This window comes from Heteronotia binoei, chromosome 9 (assembly GCF_032191835.1).
Source record: "Heteronotia binoei isolate CCM8104 ecotype False Entrance Well chromosome 9, APGP_CSIRO_Hbin_v1, whole genome shotgun sequence".
Classification (NCBI taxonomy): domain Eukaryota; kingdom Metazoa; phylum Chordata; class Lepidosauria; order Squamata; family Gekkonidae; genus Heteronotia; species Heteronotia binoei.
Genome location: NC_083231.1, coordinates 114570029 through 114587795, shown reverse-complemented (window position 1 = coordinate 114587795; position 17767 = coordinate 114570029). Strand labels below are relative to the sequence as shown.

The window sequence follows — 17767 nt, the reverse complement described above, 5'->3', positions numbered from 1 at the left end:
TGTGCCCAGCAGAACAAATGCCACGGAAGCGTCGTGAAAGCAACGATACCCCAGTGTCGGAAACGACCAGCGGTTGCGCAGGGGGTTACTGTTACCTTTTGCCTTTAGACGGCCATCTGATTGCTGTGCCGATCCTGTGAACTTAAGCAGATCACGAGAGGAAGGGATAAGCCAGGGCTTGGCTCTCATGGCCCTTTCTTGCATGCCCAAGGTAATGGATGCCATTTGCCACTTTGGGGTCAGGAAAGGATTTTCCTCCAGGCCAGGTTGGCCCAGGGATCCTGGAGGGTTTGGGGGGGGGGAGGGGGTTGCCTTTCTCTAGGCTTAGAGGAGGTGTCACTGGGGGTGTGGGGGATAGCGAATTCCCTGTATTGCGCAGGGGGTTGGACTAGATCAGGGGTTCGAACTCATTTGTTATGAGGACAACCTCTGCCAGGGCTATGGCTGACCCAAGGCCATTCCAGCAGGTGCAAGTTGAGAAGTGGGGAATCAAACCTGCACTTTCTATGAAATTGACTTAAGAAAAAGGATATTGCCTCTGTGGATTTCTAAATATATATAAATATATATATATAAATCATTTGCACATATAAAAGGAAGTACTTCTTCACCCAAAGGGTGATTAACATGTGGAATTCACTGCCACAGGAGGTGGTGGCGGCCACAAGTATGGCCACCTTCAAGAGGGGTTTAGATAGAAATATGGAGCAGAGGTCCATCAGTGGCTATTAGCCAAAGTGTGTGTGTGTATATAACATTTTTTGCCACTGTGTGACACAGAGGGTTGGACTTGATGGGCCGTTGGCCTGATCCAACATGGCTTCTCTTATGTTCTTATGTTCTAGGGCTGGATCTGACATAAAAGAGATGTTGAGCTGGGCCATGCCTGGTTGGGCCGAGCCATGTCGAGCCAGGCCATGTGTGCACCTATTTAAGATTAGGTAGCAGAGATATAGATTTTATAAAGAACACAGACAAACACAAATATATATACAAATATATATAACATGCTTAAAACGTTAGCACTCATTGGTCTTAAAGGTGCTTTCTTTGTTTTTCTCTCATGGGATCCAGGGAACCGGCCAAAGGAAGCTCTGGCTCTTTTCTTCTTTCCCCCAAGGGAGGAGCCTCAGCCAATGGAGAAAATAGAGGTTTTGCTCTGTAGCTCATGTGTGATTGAGCAAGCCTTGCAAAGTAAGCTGAAATGCAGAAGGAAGCAAGAGAGAAGGAAGCACATGACAGCCAGTTGCTCAGAGACCTGATAGGAGTCCCCCGGGGGCCTGATTTGGCCCCCGAACTGCATGTTCTACCCTGGACTAGATGATCCTTGAGGTCCATTCCAACTCTTTGTTTCTTCGATTATGGAGGATGAACTGGCCTGTCTGGAGCCACAGATCTTGGTTCACCGTGAAAGGGCAGTAAGATTGTCACTATTAGTCCTCAAGATGGCTCAGGTATTCTTTTTCAGCTCTTTGGAAAATTGGGCAGGTCACAAATAAAAGCTGGGGAGGAACCATACAAAAGGGAGGGCTTTTCTTTGTCCACCTATCAGAGTCCTCGTTGCAATGCTCTGCCCATCCGCCCTGTGGACCAGTGAGAGTAGCACAATGGCCACATGACCAGGTCTGAATCCTCAGCTGATGGGTTCCAGAACGGACTAGGGCGCCAGTTTGAATTTGGACAAAGATTCAGATCCCTTCATGATTCCAAACACACGTGGTTTTCTTTCTCTTTGCCTCCTTTATACCAGTTGCTCCGCTTTATGGATGTAGCACATGGATTAGGGTGTTTGTCCTTAAGGAGCACTGGCACAGTTGTGCCTAAAAGGGAGGCCATTTGTCTGTGGTAAGAGCCCCGTGGCGCAGAGTGTTGAAGCTGCAGTACTGCAGTCCTAAGCTCTGCTCACGAACTGAGTTCGATCCCCAGTGGAAGCTGGGTTTTCAGGTAGCCGGCTTGAGGTTGACTCAGCCTTCCATCCTTCTGAGGTCAGTAAAATGAGTACCCAGTTTGCTGGGGGAAAAGCGTAGATGACTGGGGAAGGCAATGGCAAACCAACCCGTAAAAAGCCTGCCATGAAAACGTTGTGAAAGCAACGTCACTCCAGAGTCGAAAACGACTGGTGCTTGCACAGGGGACTTTTCCTTTCCTTTTTTCCCCTTGTCTGTGGCAATTTCTGTGCTGCTTCTCCAGGGGAGAATTCTGTCCAAATAGTTTTAAGTGCTTCGCAAAGTGGATTTTCTATGGATTCTAGAGAGCCATTCCCATTGAGTAACCGAAGAGATGAGTTCGAATTGCTTTGACCTACGGAGGAAGATGTCTTTTGAGGATTCTCGGATAGATGGCACTAATGGGTGGCTTTTTGTGGGTGTTTGCCCCAAACGAAGTGGTTTAGAAGTCTTTTTCTGCGCAAAAGGGTCTGGAGCAGGGTTGCCAAACTCATTTGTTATGAGGGCCGAATCTGACACAAATGAGACCTTGTTAGGCCAGACCATGTCAGGTTGGGCCAGGCCATGTGTATACATATTTAAGATTAAGCAACAGAGATATAAACTTTATAAAGGACACAGACACATTTTTTTTTAAAATAAAAGACTTAAAACATTAGCACTCTGTCTTAAAGGTGCTTTCTTTGTATCTCTTCCGTGGGATCCAGGGCAGGGGGCAAATGAAGCTGTGGCTCTTTCCTTTCTTCCCCGGGGGACTGGGGGGGGAGCCTCAGCCAATAGAACAGAGAGGCTTGGCTCAGTAGCTCTGCTGTGCGATTCACAGAGCCTGGCTCCACCTTTCCCCTTTCCTCCTCAAGGGAGGAGCCTCAGCCAATGGAGAAAGTTGAGGTTTTGCTCTGCAGCTCCTGTGCGATTCAGCAAGCCTTGCAAAGCGAGCTGTGATGCAGAAGGAAGCAAGAGAGAGGGAGAAGGAAGCAGATGACAGCCAGTTGCTCAGGGGCCTGATAGGAGCTCTCCAGGGGCCTGATTTGGCCCATGGGCCGCCCTGAGCCCGCCTTTGGCGGGGGAGGGCGGGATATAAGAATAAAACTTACTTACTTACTTACTATGTTTCACACCCCTGATCTGGAGCATGTGATTCTTTTTTTCCAGGCAGAATGCTAGCAGTGTGTGTTGCATATACCATGACTATTCTTTGCATACTTCTGTATGCAAATAAGCATACTTCTGTAGATAGATCAAGATAGGTAGCCATGTTAGCTTGTCTGTAGTAAGAGTTCAGTAGCACCTTAAAAACTTACACAATTAGTGGCAGGGGAGGAGCTTTTATGAGTCGCTGCTCGCTTCTTCAGATACAGCTAGAAGGTGATCCCATCTGTCCTTATATCTTGGAAAGTGGAGTGATTTCAGATGCTGAATGACAATGACAGGCAAATGTCTATACAGGCATGATTGGCTTAGGCGCGATATGCAAGAGGGGTAGTCGGCGAGGGCAAATCGGCGTTGGTAATGAGACAGGAACCCTAGGTCTTGATTCCGTCCGAGTGGATAACGAAGAGCAAGACAATGCATCCGCCTGGACTGAATCAGGACCTAGGTTTCCTGTCTCATTACCAATGCTGATTTCTCCATGCCCACTGCCCCTATGCATGTCTCACCTAATCCAATCACGCTTGCTATTGTAATGGAGATCCAGGCCCTACCTGAGCTACTGCCATTTCGTAGGGCCTGCAAGACGGAGCTATTCCGCCAGGTTTATGGCTGAGGCAGCGGGTATCCTATTCCAGCTATTATTCCATCAGTTGGCCTCCCTTGTGGTGGCCTTGTGGCGACACTGTGTCCTACTTCAGTGCTATCCTGCTACTATTACCATCATTTAGTCTGGGCCTATAATTGTTTACCTTGTGTGATGTGCCCTTTCCGCCTGCGGTGCACTTTATTTACTGTTTTATTGTTTTTACTTGTTTAATCTTAATGTAGTGTTTTAACTTAGAACTGTGGGCTTTTATTGTTGTTATTGCATGCGTGATCCGCCCTGAGCCCGTTTATGGGAAAGAACGGAATATAAGCCAACTAACTAAATAAATAAATAATAAGCAATTCACCTGCTATTGCCATTTGCTTGATAATTGTCATTCAGCATCTGAAATAACTCCACTCTCCAGTTTGAGAGCCAGTTTGGTTAGTGGTTAAGTGTGCGGACTCTTACCTGGGAGAACCGGGTTTGATTCTCCACTCCTCCACTTGCAACCGCTGGAATGGCCTTGGGTCAGCCATAGCTCTCTTATCTGGGAGAGCCGGGTTGGATTCCCCACTCCTCCACTTGCAGCTGCTGGAATGGCCTTGGGTCAGCCATAGCTCTCTTATCTGGGAGAGCCGGGTTTGATTCCCCACTCCTCCACTTGCAACCGCTGGAATGGCCTTGGGTCAGCCATAGCTCTCTTCTCTGGGAGAGCCGGGTTTGATTCCCCACTCCTCCACTTGCAGCTGCTGGAATGGCCTTGGGTCAGCCAGAGCTCTCTTATCTGGGAGAACCGGGTTTGATTCCCCACTCCTCCACTTGCACCTGCCGGAATAGCCTTGGGTCAGCCAGAGCTCTCTTATCTGGGAGAACCGGGTTGATTCCCCACTCCTCCACTTGCAGCTGCCGGAATGGCCTTGGGTCAGCCATAGCTCTCTTATCTGGGAGAACCGGGTTTGATTCCCCACTCCTCCACTTGCAGCTGCAGGAATGGCCTTGGGTCAGCCATAGCTCTCTTATTTGGGAGAACTGGGTTTGATTCCCCACTCCTCCACTTGCACCTGCTGGAATGGCCTTGGGTCAGCCATAGCTTTCGTAGGAGTTGTCCTTGAAAGGGCAGCTGCTGTGAGAGTGCTCTGTCTCACCTACCTCACATGGTGTCTGTTGTGGGGGTGGGGAGGTAAAGGAGATTGTGACCGCTCTGAGATTCAGAGTATAGGGCGGGATATAAATCTTCTTCTTCCAAGATATAAGGACAGATGGGCTCACATTCTGGCTGTATCGGAAGAAGTGACTCTTGCGGTATACTTCTGTAGAGTGTGGGGTGCTTGCTTCATGAGTTCTGCTCTGCTCATGTCTCCCCACTGCCAAAGATGGCTGAAGGGACTTCCTGCTTTGTGGCCCACACAAAAAGCTGGATCCAGCTAAGGGTGCCAGTTCTACAGAGAGCCAACTTTGGTGTAGTGGTTAAGTGTGCGGACTCTTATCTGGGAGAACCGGGTTTGATTCCCCACTCCTCCACTTGCAGCTGCTGGATTGGCCTTGGATCAGCAATAGCTCTCTCAGGAGTTGTCCTTGAAAGGGCAGCTTCTGTCAGAGCTCTCTCAGCCCCACCCATCTCACAGGGTGTCTGTTGTGGGAGGGGAGAAGATATAGGAGATTGTAAGCCGCTCTGAGTCTCTGATTCAGAGAGAAGGGCAGGGTATAAATCTGCAGTCTTCTTCTTCTTCTACAGTTGGGGTGGTGGATTCCCCACCCTGACATCTTGTTTCTCTGGCAGGAGAGGGGGGCAGGAATGTCAGTTGGGCTGATGACACGACATCACTTTTGGGCTTTTTCCCCCAGAAGTAACATATTTTTTTTGCTGGAACCCCCTCCGTGTCCCCTCCTCTCCGGTCTTAAGCTGGTTGTAACAGTAAGTCATCTTTATCAGCTTCCTGCGGGTCAAAAACGTATCTGCAAGATTCAGGTTTGTTTGTATTTTTAAATACCTCGAGGGAGAATCAGCAAATTAACATGTTTTCCCATTCATCCTTGCCACGTTTAGGCGTTCGTCTCTCGGGCAGAACATCTGTTGACCCCATGCGACTTGGCCTTCAAAGCAAACCCTTGAAGGTTTTTGCACTGTTCTGTCTGCGCTGCGGCAGGTATCGAGAAGAAGGTCCAGAAAACTATCATTTTTTGAGGGAAACTGATAAGAGCCCTCAATATTACCAGCTACAAGAGAGACCTTGGGAAATGGCTAGCTATATTCCAAGTGCATATGAACATATGAAGCTGCCTTATACTGAATCAGACCCTCAGTCCATCGAAGTCAGTATTGTCTACTCAGACTGGCAGCGGCTCTCCAGGGTCTCAAGCTAAGGTTTTTCATGCCTATTTGCCTGGACTCTTGTAGAGTATCGGACTCTACACACGCGCCGCGCGTCCTCGGGCGACCAGGCACAGCGCGGGGAAAGTCACGGCCAATCAATGTCAAGCGCGGGAAGTTTAACTGGCCAGGATTGGGCTGGCCAGCGGGGGGTTGTTCCGGGGTGTTTGTATATATTGGCGGGGCCCCCTCCGGCGCCTCTGTTGCTAGCTGTTCCCTATTCCCTGCCTCCTCCATTTCCTCGGGTAGGGTGCGGCGGCGCAGCTGATCTATGTGCCGTCTTAGTACCTGGCCCCCCTCGGTGGTCACCTCGTATGACCTGGAACCTGTCACCCTAAGGACTCTCCCCGCGACCCAATCGGGGCCGCTTGCGAAGTTCTTCGCGTATACAGGGTCACCCGGAAAGAACCCCCGCACTGCCTCCCGGACCTCTGGGGACCCGCGGACCTCGGGGGCCCGGTCTGGGTGCAGCCTGTCTAGACGGGTTGTCAGTTTCCTCCCCATGAGCAGTTCCGCGGGGCTGGATCCCGTTATAGGGTTTGGGGTGATCCTGTTGTGGAACAGGAAGGCTGAGAGGCGGTGGTCCCAATCCCCATGTACTATTCTCCCCAGTGCTTCCTTGGTGGTCCGCACCATCCGCTCCGCCTGGCCGTTGGTTGCCGGATGGAATGGTGCGGACCTTATGTGTCGTATGAGGTACCTCTCCGTGAACTCCCGGAATTCCCGGGAGGTGAAGGCCGTTCCGTTATCCGTCACCAGGGTGTCTGGGATCCCGTGCGTGCATAGGACCTTCCTGAGTGCTCGGACGGCTGCCGCCGTGGAGGTTGAGGCTACCGGAATCACCTCTAACCATTTTGTGTAGGCATCCACAAGTATAAAAAAGATCTGGCCCTGATACGGGCCGGCAAAATCTAAGTGGAGGCGGGACCATGGCCGCCTGTTAGACTCCCATCTGTGGACCGGGGCTGACGGGGGATCGGGCCGGGATTCTTGGCAGGGTTGGCACCTCCTCACCCACCCCTCAATTTCCTCATCCATGCCCGGCCACCACACATAACTACGGGCCAGAGCTTTCATCCTCACGATGCCCGGGTGGGTCTCGTGGAGGTCTTCCAGTACCTGTTTGCGCAAGGGGGGGGGAACCACCACCCGGCTGCCCCAAATCACGCACCCCTTGTGTGTCGATAGCTCGTCCTTCCTGGACGCGAACGGTCTGAACACTTCTTCCACTTTGCCTGCCGGCCACCCCCTCCCCACCCAGTCCCTGACCCGTGCCAGGATGCGGTCCCTCCCTGTCGCCCGGGCTACCTCTGCCGCGTGCAGTGGGCGCTCAGGGAGAGATTCAATGAGCATTACCCCATGTGCGGGGGCGGGATCGGGTTCTGTTATGGGGAGCGGCAGGCGGCTGAGGGCATCGGCGTGTCCCATGGCTTTGCCCGGGCGGTGTACCAGTTCATACGTGTAGGAGTTCAGGAACTGGTTCCACCTCAGGACCCTCTGGGATAGGATTCGGGGGGTCTGACGGTCTGCCGCCAGGAGGCCCAGGAGCGGCTTGTGGTCAGTGGCGATGGTGAAACGCCTACCGTAGAGGTAGTCGTTGAACTAGTGCACCCCCGCCACGATCGCCAGGGCCTCCTTATCGATTTGAGCGTAGTTCCGCTCCGCTGGGGATAGGGTCCGTGAATAGTATGCTACTGGCACTTCCCTCCCGTCCGGGAGTTGGTGCCCCAAGACCGCTCCCACCCCGTAGGGGGAGGCGTCGCAAGCCAGGATCAGTGGCAGGGTTTCATCATAGTGGTGCAAAACCGCGTTCGAGACCAATAGGTCCTTGACTGCCTGGAACGCCGCGGCTTGGCGCTTCCCCCAGACCCACGGGGCTTGTTTATCAAGCAAACGGTGTAACGGTTCCGCCACGGCGGCCTTGTGGGGCAGGAACGAGTGATAAAAATTCAGCAAACCCAAAAAACTTTGTAGCTCCGCTTTGCTTTTGGGAGCGGGGGCCTGCACAATGGCCCTAGTCTTAGTACCTGGCCCCCCTCGGTGGTCACCTCGTATGACCTGGAACCTGTCACCCTAAGGACTCTCCCCGCGACCCAATCGGGGCCGCTTGCGAAGTTCTTCGCGTATACAGGGTCACCCGGAAAGAACCCCCGCACTGCCTCCCGGACCTCTGGGGACCCGCGGACCTCGGGGGCCCGGTCTGGGTGCAGCCTGTCTAGACGGGTTGTCAGTTTCCTCCCCATGAGCAGTTCCGCGGGGCTGGATCCCGTTATAGGGTTTGGGGTGATCCTGTTGTGGAACAGGAAGGCTGAGAGGCGGTGGTCCCAATCCCCATGTACTATTCTCCCCAGTGCTTCCTTGGTGGTCCGCACCATCCGCTCCGCCTGGCCGTTGGTTGCCGGATGGAATGGTGCGGACCTTATGTGTCGTATGAGGTACCTCTCCGTGAACTCCCGGAATTCCCGGGAGGTGAAGGCCGTTCCGTTATCCCAGACACCCTGGTGACGGATAACGGAACGGCCTTCACCTCCCGGGAATTCCGGGAGTTCACGGAGAGGTACCTCATACGACACATAAGGTCCGCACCATTCCATCCGGCAACCAACGGCCAGGCGGAGCGGATGGTGCGGACCACCAAGGAAGCACTGGGGAGAATAGTACATGGGGATTGGGACCACCGCCTCTCAGCCTTCCTGTTCCACAACAGGATCACCCCAAACCCTATAACGGGATCCAGCCCCGCGGAACTGCTCATGGGGAGGAAACTGACAACCCGTCTAGACAGGCTGCACCCAGACCGGGCCCCCGAGGTCCGCGGGTCCCCAGAGGTCCGGGAGGCAGTGCGGGGGTTCTTTCCGGGTGACCCTGTATACGCGAAGAACTTCGCAAGCGGCCCCGATTGGGTCGCGGGGAGAGTCCTTAGGGTGACAGGTTCCAGGTCATACGAGGTGACCACCGAGGGGGGCCAGGTACTAAGACTAGGGCCATTGTGCAGGCCCCCGCTCCCAAAAGCAAAGCGGAGCTACAAAGTTTTTTGGGTTTGCTGAATTTTTATCACTCGTTCCTGCCCCACAAGGCCGCCGTGGCGGAACCGTTACACCGTTTGCTTGATAAACAAGCCCCGTGGGTCTGGGGGAAGCACCAAGCCGCGGCGTTCCAGGCAGTCAAGGACCTATTGGTCTCGAACGCGGTTTTGCACCACTATGATGAAACCCTGCCACTGATCCTGGCTTGCGACGCCTCCCCCTACGGGGTGGGAGCGGTCTTGGGGCACCAACTCCCGGACGGGAGGGAAGTGCCAGTAGCATACTATTCACGGACCCTATCCCCAGCGGAGCGGAACTACGCTCAAATCGATAAGGAGGCCCTGGCGATCGTGGCGGGGGTGCACAAGTTCAACGACTACCTCTACGGTAGGCGTTTCACCATCGCCACTGACCACAAGCCGCTCCTGGGCCTCCTGGCGGCAGACCGTCAGACCCCCCAAATCCTATCCCAGAGGGTCCTGAGGTGGAACCAGTTCCTGAACTCCTACACGTATGAACTGGTACACCGCCCGGGCAAAGCCATGGGACACGCCGATGCCCTCAGCCGCCTGCCGCTCCCCATAACAGAACCCGATCCCGCCCCCACACATGGGGTAATGCTCATTGAATCTCTCCCTGAGCGCCCACTGCACGCGGCAGAGGTAGCCCGGGCGACAGGGAGGGACCGCATCCTGGCACGGGTCAGGGACTGGGTGGGGAGGGGGTGGCCGGCAGGCAAAGTGGAAGAAGTGTTCAGACCGTTCGCGTCCAGGAAGGACGAGCTATCGACACACAAGGGGTGCGTGCTTTGGGGCAGCCGGGTGGTGGTTCCCCCCCCCCCTGCGCAAACAGGTACTGGAAGACCTCCACGAGACCCACCCGGGCATCGTGAGGATGAAAGCTCTGGCCCGTAGTTATGTGTGGTGGCCGGGCATGGATGAGGAAATTGAGGGGTGGGTGAGGAGGTGCCAACCCTGCCAAGAATCCCGGCCCGATCCCCCGTCAGCCCCGGTCCACAGATGGGAGTCTAACAGGCGGCCATGGTCCCGCCTCCACTTAGATTTTGCCGGCCCGTATCAGGGCCAGATCTTTTTTATACTTGTGGATGCCTACACAAAATGGTTAGAGGTGATTCCGGTAGCCTCAACCTCCACGGCGGCAGCCGTCCGAGCACTCAGGAAGGTCCTATGCACGCACGGGATCCCAGACACCCTGGTGACGGATAACGGAACGGCCTTCACCTCCCGGGAATTCCGGGAGTTCACGGAGAGGTACCTCATACGACACATAAGGTCCGCACCATTCCATCCGGCAACCAACGGCCAGGCGGAGCGGATGGTGCGGACCACCAAGGAAGCACTGGGGAGAATAGTACATGGGGATTGGGACCACCGCCTCTCAGCCTTCCTGTTCCACAACAGGATCACCCCAAACCCTATAACGGGATCCAGCCCCGCGGAACTGCTCATGGGGAGGAAACTGACAACCCGTCTAGACAGGCTGCACCCAGACCGGGCCCCCGAGGTCCGCGGGTCCCCAGAGGTCCGGGAGGCAGTGCGGGGGTTCTTTCCGGGTGACCCTGTATACGCGAAGAACTTCGCAAGCGGCCCCGATTGGGTCGCGGGGAGAGTCCTTAGGGTGACAGGTTCCAGGTCATACGAGGTGACCACCGAGGGGGGCCAGGTACTAAGACGGCACATAGATCAGCTGCGCCGCCGCACCCTACCCGAGGAAATGGAGGAGGCAGGGAATAGGGAACAGCTAGCAACAGAGGCGCCGGAGGGGGCCCCGCCAATACTGGAACTACCTACTTATGATGCCCCCAGAGACACCGAATCTGAGCCGGGGCCCGAAGCAGACCCCAGCGTCCCACAACCAAGAGCAGCATCGCCCACACCAGAACCAGACCCAGCTCCACGAGCGACCCCGAGGAGATCGACACGGGAACGGAGAGCACCAGCGTACCTCCGGGACTATGTGGTCTGAACTAGGGGGGGGAGGAGTGTAGAGTATCGGACTCTACACACGCGCCGCGCGTCCTCGGGCGACCAGGCACAGCGCGGGGAAAGTCACGGCCAATCAATGTCAAGCGCGGGAAGTTTAACTGGCCAGGATTGGGCTGGCCAGCGGGGGGTTGTTCCGGGGTGTTTGTATATATTGGCGGACCCGGCCGCGTGTTCCCCAGTTCCGTAATGTACTAGCTAATAAAGCCTGAAGTCTTCACCACGTCTCGTCTCCCAGTACATTACAACTCTTTTTAGTTGGAGATGCCAGGGATTGAACCTGGGACCTCCTGCTTACCGCAGATGTTCTACCACTGAGCCACCGTCCCTCCCCTGCTCTCCAGGGTCTCAAGCTGAGGTTTTTCACGCCTATTTGCCTGGACCCTTTTCAGTTGGAGATGCCGGGGATTGAACCTGGGACCTTCTGCTTACCAAGCAGATGCTCTACCGCTGAGCCACCGTCCCTCCCCTGCTCTCCAGGGTCTCAAGCTGACGTTTTTCACGCCTATTTGCCTGGACCCTTTTTAGTTGGAGATGCTGGGGATTGAACCTGGGACCTTCTGCTTACCAAGCAGATGCTCTACCACTGAGCCACCGTCCCTCCCCAAGTGCAGTTTTAAGTTTTATTTTAAAGCAAACGAGTGGGCATCATTTCTGCCCGTCACAGATACAACATGAAAAAATCTTGCAAGCATTGCATTGGGCAGGGGGGCGGAAAACGATGGCTCCTTTGTATCTAACGCTTGCGGCCCGTGCTGTGATAATGATGCTAAATGATTGGGGAGCCATTGTTGGCGAGGGGGGAATCCTTTGGGCATTCTTTGTATAATATAGTGCAGGGGTGGCCAAGGGTAGCTCTCCAGATGATTTTTTTGCCTACAGCTCCCATCAACCCCAGCCATTGGCCATGCTGGCTGGGGCTGATGGGAGTTGTAGGCAAAAAAACACATCTGGAGAGCTACCGTTGGCCACCCCTGACATAGTGGGTTCAACACAAGGAGCAGACGCGGCTGTAGTGGACATAACTCTCTTTATTCAGTACAGCATAGTAATAGCTGAACTCTTAAGAATGGCTAACGGGGCCAACTATATACAGTTCAAGGTTCCCACGCCAGGGCGCCATTGGACCATTCAAACCAGCAGGGGGGCCGTGATTGGAGCAGGGCAGCAGGGATTTCGATCCTAGCACCAACTCAGTATTCTGTTTTATTCTGTTTTAACTGTTTTAATCATTGTATATCTTGTTTTATTGAATGTGTCATTTTAATACTCATTCATTTCATTGTCCGTGGGATTTTTATGTCGTGAGCCGCCCTGAGCCTGCTTCGGCGGGGAGGGCGGGATATAAATCCAATCAAAGAAAGAAAGAAAATACTGCCCATTGTTCCTGAGGCCCCAAGCTCCGACCTAAAGGCTCCAATGAGCCAGGCAGGAACCCAGGTAAAAGCATCATTAGTGCACAAACACAACACTTTGTACCTTGCTCTCCCCACAACTAGAATCTTATGCCCGGTGTGTTCTGCAGACACTTTTGGCTGGGCAACGTCCAGATGCCAGTTGGATCTAATAGCAGCGACTATGCAATAATGGAAGGCATATTTTCTTCTCTCTGATTTTATGCAAAGTAATCGAAAGTTCACAACAACAAGAAAAAAGCAAAAGGGCCGTTTGTCTTCGCCCGAGTAAGCCGATTGCAATGGGAAAGGGAGTGGTTAAAGAAGAAATGGTAGAGTCAAATGGGAAGGGCTCAATGGAAGGCGGGCAATTAGGTCAAGGGGAAAGGCAGCCTGGTTATATACTGATTTCGCACTAGGCTTCTTCCGGGTGGAGAGCCCTTTTGCTCCCGGTGCTTCTCTCGGTTTTCGCGCAAGCTGCCGCAGAGCTGCGAGTTGGAGCACCGCTTTCCTACTGCAACCAAGGTCCTCTTACAGGTGTTTTCTGCTTGCCACGGGAGAGCGGCGCACCAACTCCTAGCTCCACAGCAGCTTGCACGAAAACGAAGAGAAGCACCGGGAGCAAAAGGGCTCTCCACCTGGGACAAGCTCTAGTGCAAAATCGGTAGTCTCAGATTTGAGCCCAGTAGCACCTTAGAGAGCGACAAGGATTTCAGGATGTCAGTTTCCGAGAGTCAAAGATCCCTTCATTGTTTGTGTCTGGCAAAGGGAGCTATGAGGTCCCTTCCAACTCTAAGATTCTATAACTCTTGAAAGTTTACACCCGGAAACTCTTGTTTCTCTCTAAGGCACTACTGGACTCAAATCTCCCTGCTCTTCTGCAGACCAACACATCTACTCTGTGAAACTGCTTATACTCTGTTGCCCAAAGCCCAAGAAAACCTGGGACAGACCCCAGATAGGTGGTCGTCGAATGCCAAGGGAAGTTCAACATGCACCCGCCAATCTTTTATTGTGGAAGTGTTTTTATACTTTGTGTGTGGCTTTCACAGACAGGTTATTTCTGCCTAGTGTCCTCTGCTACAAGACGAGCAGCTCAGTTCCTTGACTGTTGTTCATCTCTTCCTTTCTTTTCTTTCCTCTCCCCAGCTGGATAGCGCCACGTCTCTCATCCAGGCCGCTAAAAACCTGATGAACGCTGTGGTCCTCACTGTAAAAGCTTCATACGTGGCTTCGACCAAATACCAAAAGATCTACGGCACAGCAGCAGTCAACTCCCCGGTTGTGTCTTGGAAGATGAAGGCGCCCGAAAAGAAACCCTTAGTCAAGAGAGAAAAGCCGGAGGAGTACCAGACGAGAGTGAGACGAGGGTCTCAAAAGAAACACATTTCCCCTGTACAGGCGCTAAGTGAATTTAAAGCGATGGATTCCTTCTAATCCTCTAGGCTTTGCCCTGAAAGAGTTTTCTATTTCCTTCTTTGGTTTTTGGGTTTTTTTGTATGCGTACCTGCCAACTTGTATGCATCTGGCATGGCGGGGGAGGGAATAGGAGGGGGGGGGAGAAAACGGAGCAGTGTCAATTTGCATGCAACCTGAGACTCTATTAAAATTGTTCCGCAAATCTGCATTTCCCCCTCCCCAAAGACACACACGGTGTTCTGATGTTAAATGGAGGTCCACCGAGTTAATCTCTTTTCCCACGAGAGCAAACGAAAAACGGAATTCACAACCCTCGCCTTCCCTCCAAACACATCATACCATAAGAGCCAGGGGTGGTGGTGGAAGGAAGGGGAGAGAGCTCTGAAATATGGAAAGCAAACCTTTAATGCATGCAAGAGACATTAGGTTGGCAGGTATATGTATAAGCGGGAAACCTGGAAATTGCCATGGCGGACCATTAAAAGCTTGTATTGCTTTTGTTACAATGCAATCATGTAACTCGCCCAATATGCTTGACTGTGTGGCCTGGATAACGAGACAATTTAACTCGGAGTCATCTTCATTATGGTATGTGAAATTTTTTTTAACAGAGATGATCGAAATTAACACGTCTTAACCCACATTTTCTTCTTTTGTTTCTAAGCGGTGTTATGATTATTGCTTCCTTTTTCGACAACTCCCATTCGACATCGACAAAAGTATCTTTTTTTTCCTTTTTCCTTTTGCCAATTGAATTCTTTCTGGTGGAGTATGAGCACAACATGGTGGTTGACATTGCCTTTTGTATTATTATAATTATATTAATATTAATATTATTAGAAATAGACGAGCCAGTGATGGAATGTGTAGACACATGGGAACTGACAAATGTGAGAACTTAGAGGCAAATACGTAGGTGTAGCTTTGGATTACAAGGTATCTGATATACCGTTGTAACTGCTAACTCTCAATAAACTTATTTAACCTTGGAATTCTCCGTCTGGCTCCTCATGTTCCACTGTCCATCTGTTTTCTATGTGTAATTCCACTGTCACCAATATGGTGCTATATATATTATTTCACTGTCAGACACCGATATCCTTCTGTGTTTCAACTGATAATCCTGCCCAATAGCTTAGACAAAAATAAACATCTAACCATTATTTTTTTTGGGGGGGGGGGAGTGTTAGAAATCTTTATACCCCATCTCTTTATATCACTGCATTGAGGTGACTTCCAACCGAGGGAAGCAATATGTTTAAAAAAAAAAACACAACGGATCATCAAAACAATTCAACCAACAATAAAAGAACAGCAATAAAATACATAGTTCTGGATTCTGAGCACTGCTTAGATGGGAGACTGCCTGGAAACCATCTATAACAGGGTTGGCCAAACTGTGGCTCTGGAGCCAAATGTGGCTTTTTCATACATATTGTGTGCCTCTCAAAGCCCCCACTGCCCCATTGGCCGGTCTGGAGAAGGCATTTGAAGTTAAAAGTTGCTTACTTTCCACCTCTCCCTCCCCCATCTATTTGCCGTCCTTCCTTCCTGTGGCTCTCAAACATCTGACGTTCACATCTTGCGGCTCTCAAACTTCTAACGTTTATTCTGTGTGGCTCATACGTTAAGAAAAACTGGCCACCCCCGATCTATAAGGTGCTGTGAGCTCCCCAGTCAAAGAGGCAAGTACAACTCTGGCCCAAAAGAAGTAATCCCTGGCCCAAAAGAAGTCCACAATTTTGACTCGCAAGACTCTGCAGCTTAGAGGGAACATCGGTCTGGATAAACGATCGCTCGTGAAAGTGACAGTAAGTCGGTAATCTGGCAACTTCGAGAACAAAAAGCAGTGAACAGTCACGCAGAGTAAATGATTCCGTTTGTCAAGAAAACGGTCTTTGCTGAGTCCGAGCTTGGATTTAACGGCACGCTCGCCGTTGAGGAGGAAAGAAGAGACCCGTGGCAAAGTATTACCGCTGGAGGCAATGAAGAAGCCACATCCTGCGGTTATGCAAAAATAATATCATCCTATGCAGAGGGAACAGATATCCCCATTAAAAAGATATGCTCCTCCACAGTATATTACTCCTTGCAGATTGCATCAGGCTGTTAATGAACTCCTGCATGTGCCGTGTAGACTCCGTATTTTCCTGCAGCTCTATTTCTTTTCAAAACCGCAGCTGGCAGTTAACGAATGATAAAGCTCCGTTTTCCAACATCTTACACTACCCCTTCAATGGGATGGTGGTCTTTTACTAAAGGCAGGGCCTTTTTTTGTAGCAGTACCACCTTTGCATATTAGGCCACACCCTCCTGATGTAGCCAATCCTCCCAAGAGCTTACAGCAGGCCCTGTATGAAGAGCCCTGTAAGGAATTCTAGCAGGACCTCCTTTGCCTATTAGGCCACACACCCCTGATGTAGCCAATCCTCCTGGAGCTTACAGTAGGCCCTGTACGAAGAGCCCTGTAAGGAATTCTAGCAGGACCTCCTTTGCATATTAGGCCACACACCCCTGATGTAGCCAATCCTCCTGGAGCTTACAGTAGGCCCTGTAAGAAGAGCCCTGTAAGGAATTCTAGCAGGACCTCCTTTGCATATTAGGCCACACACCCCTGATGTAGCCAATCCTCCTGGAGCTTACAGTAGGCCCTGTACGAAGAGCCCTGTAAGGAATTCTAGCAGGACCTCCTTTGCATATTAGGCTACACCCTCCTGATGTAGCCAATCCTCCCAAGAGCTTACAGTAGACCCTGTAAGAAGAGCCCTGTAAGGAATTCTAGCAGGACCTCCTTTGCCTGTTAGGCCACACACCCCTGATGTAGCCAATCCTCCTGGAGCTCACAGTAGGCCCTGTACGAAGAGCCCTGTAAGGAATTCTAGCAGGACCTCCTTTGCATATTAGGCTACACCCTCCTGATGTAGCCAATCCTCCCAAGAGCTTACAGTAGACCCTGTAAGAAGAGCCCTGTAAGCTCTAGGAGGATTGGCTACATCGGGGGTGGGGGGTGGGTGGGAAGTGCAGAATAATATGGAAAGGAGTTCTGCTACCAAAAAAGCCCTAACTTAAGGTTTGGAAACACCGCTCCCTCCGACCCCCCCATCCTCAGCCCCAAAAAGGTTGGAGTCGGCTTTGGGTCTTTTGTCCTTTGGGTCAGATTCTTTAATAGCAAGAAAGGTTAAAGGCTATGGGGCGCTATAGCTTGGAGGAATGTCGACTGAGGGGTGACGTGATAGAGGTTTACAAGATTATGCATGGGCAGGGTTCGTTTTGTAAAAAAATAGCTGGTGGAGCTCATCCAGGGATTGTTATGCAGCTGCACCTACTATTCAATGGACAAGGAGGTGGGACTCTCAGAAGGAGGAGGTGGAACTCGCAGAAAGGTTCGGGAGCTGTGCTCCTCTGAGCTCCCACTGAATCTGAGGCCTGTGCACGGGATAGAGAAGGTAGAGAAAGAGCTACTTATTTCCCTTTCTCACAGTACAAGAACTCGTGGGCACTCAATGAAATTGCTGAGCCGTCGAGTTAGAATGGATAAAAGGAAGTACTTCACCCAAAGGGTGATTAGCACGTGGAATTCACTGCCACAGGAGGTGGTGGCGGCTACAGGCATAGCCAGCTTCAAGAGGGGTTTGGATAAACATGGAGCAGAGGTCCATCAGTGGCTTTTAGCCACAGTGTATTGTTGGAACTCTCTGTCCGGGGCAGCGATGCTCTGTATTCTTGGTGCTTGGAGGGGCGGCAACAGTGGGAGGGCTTCTAGTGTCCTAGGGCCCTGATGGACCTCCTGATGGCCCCTGGTTTTTGGCCACTATGTGACACAAAGTGTTGGACTGGATGGACCATTGGCCTGATCCAACATGGCTT

The 17767-nt window shown here is 51.9% G+C and overlaps 1 protein-coding gene across 3 annotated transcripts in view; it reads left to right on the top strand.

The window, feature by feature from the left end:
- The window catches only part of CTNNA2 (catenin alpha 2), a 1018631-nt gene extending 1003739 nt beyond the window's left edge, over positions 1-14892 (top strand). For all 3 annotated transcript variants that reach the window (XM_060247184.1, XM_060247186.1, XM_060247187.1), the window contains one exon: positions 13631-14892. In XM_060247184.1, coding sequence (XP_060103167.1) covers positions 13631-13918 — 288 coding nt within the window. In that variant the 3' untranslated portion in view covers positions 13919-14892. The remainder of the gene's footprint in view (positions 1-13630) is intronic.
- The last annotated feature ends 2875 nt before the right edge of the window (positions 14893-17767 follow it).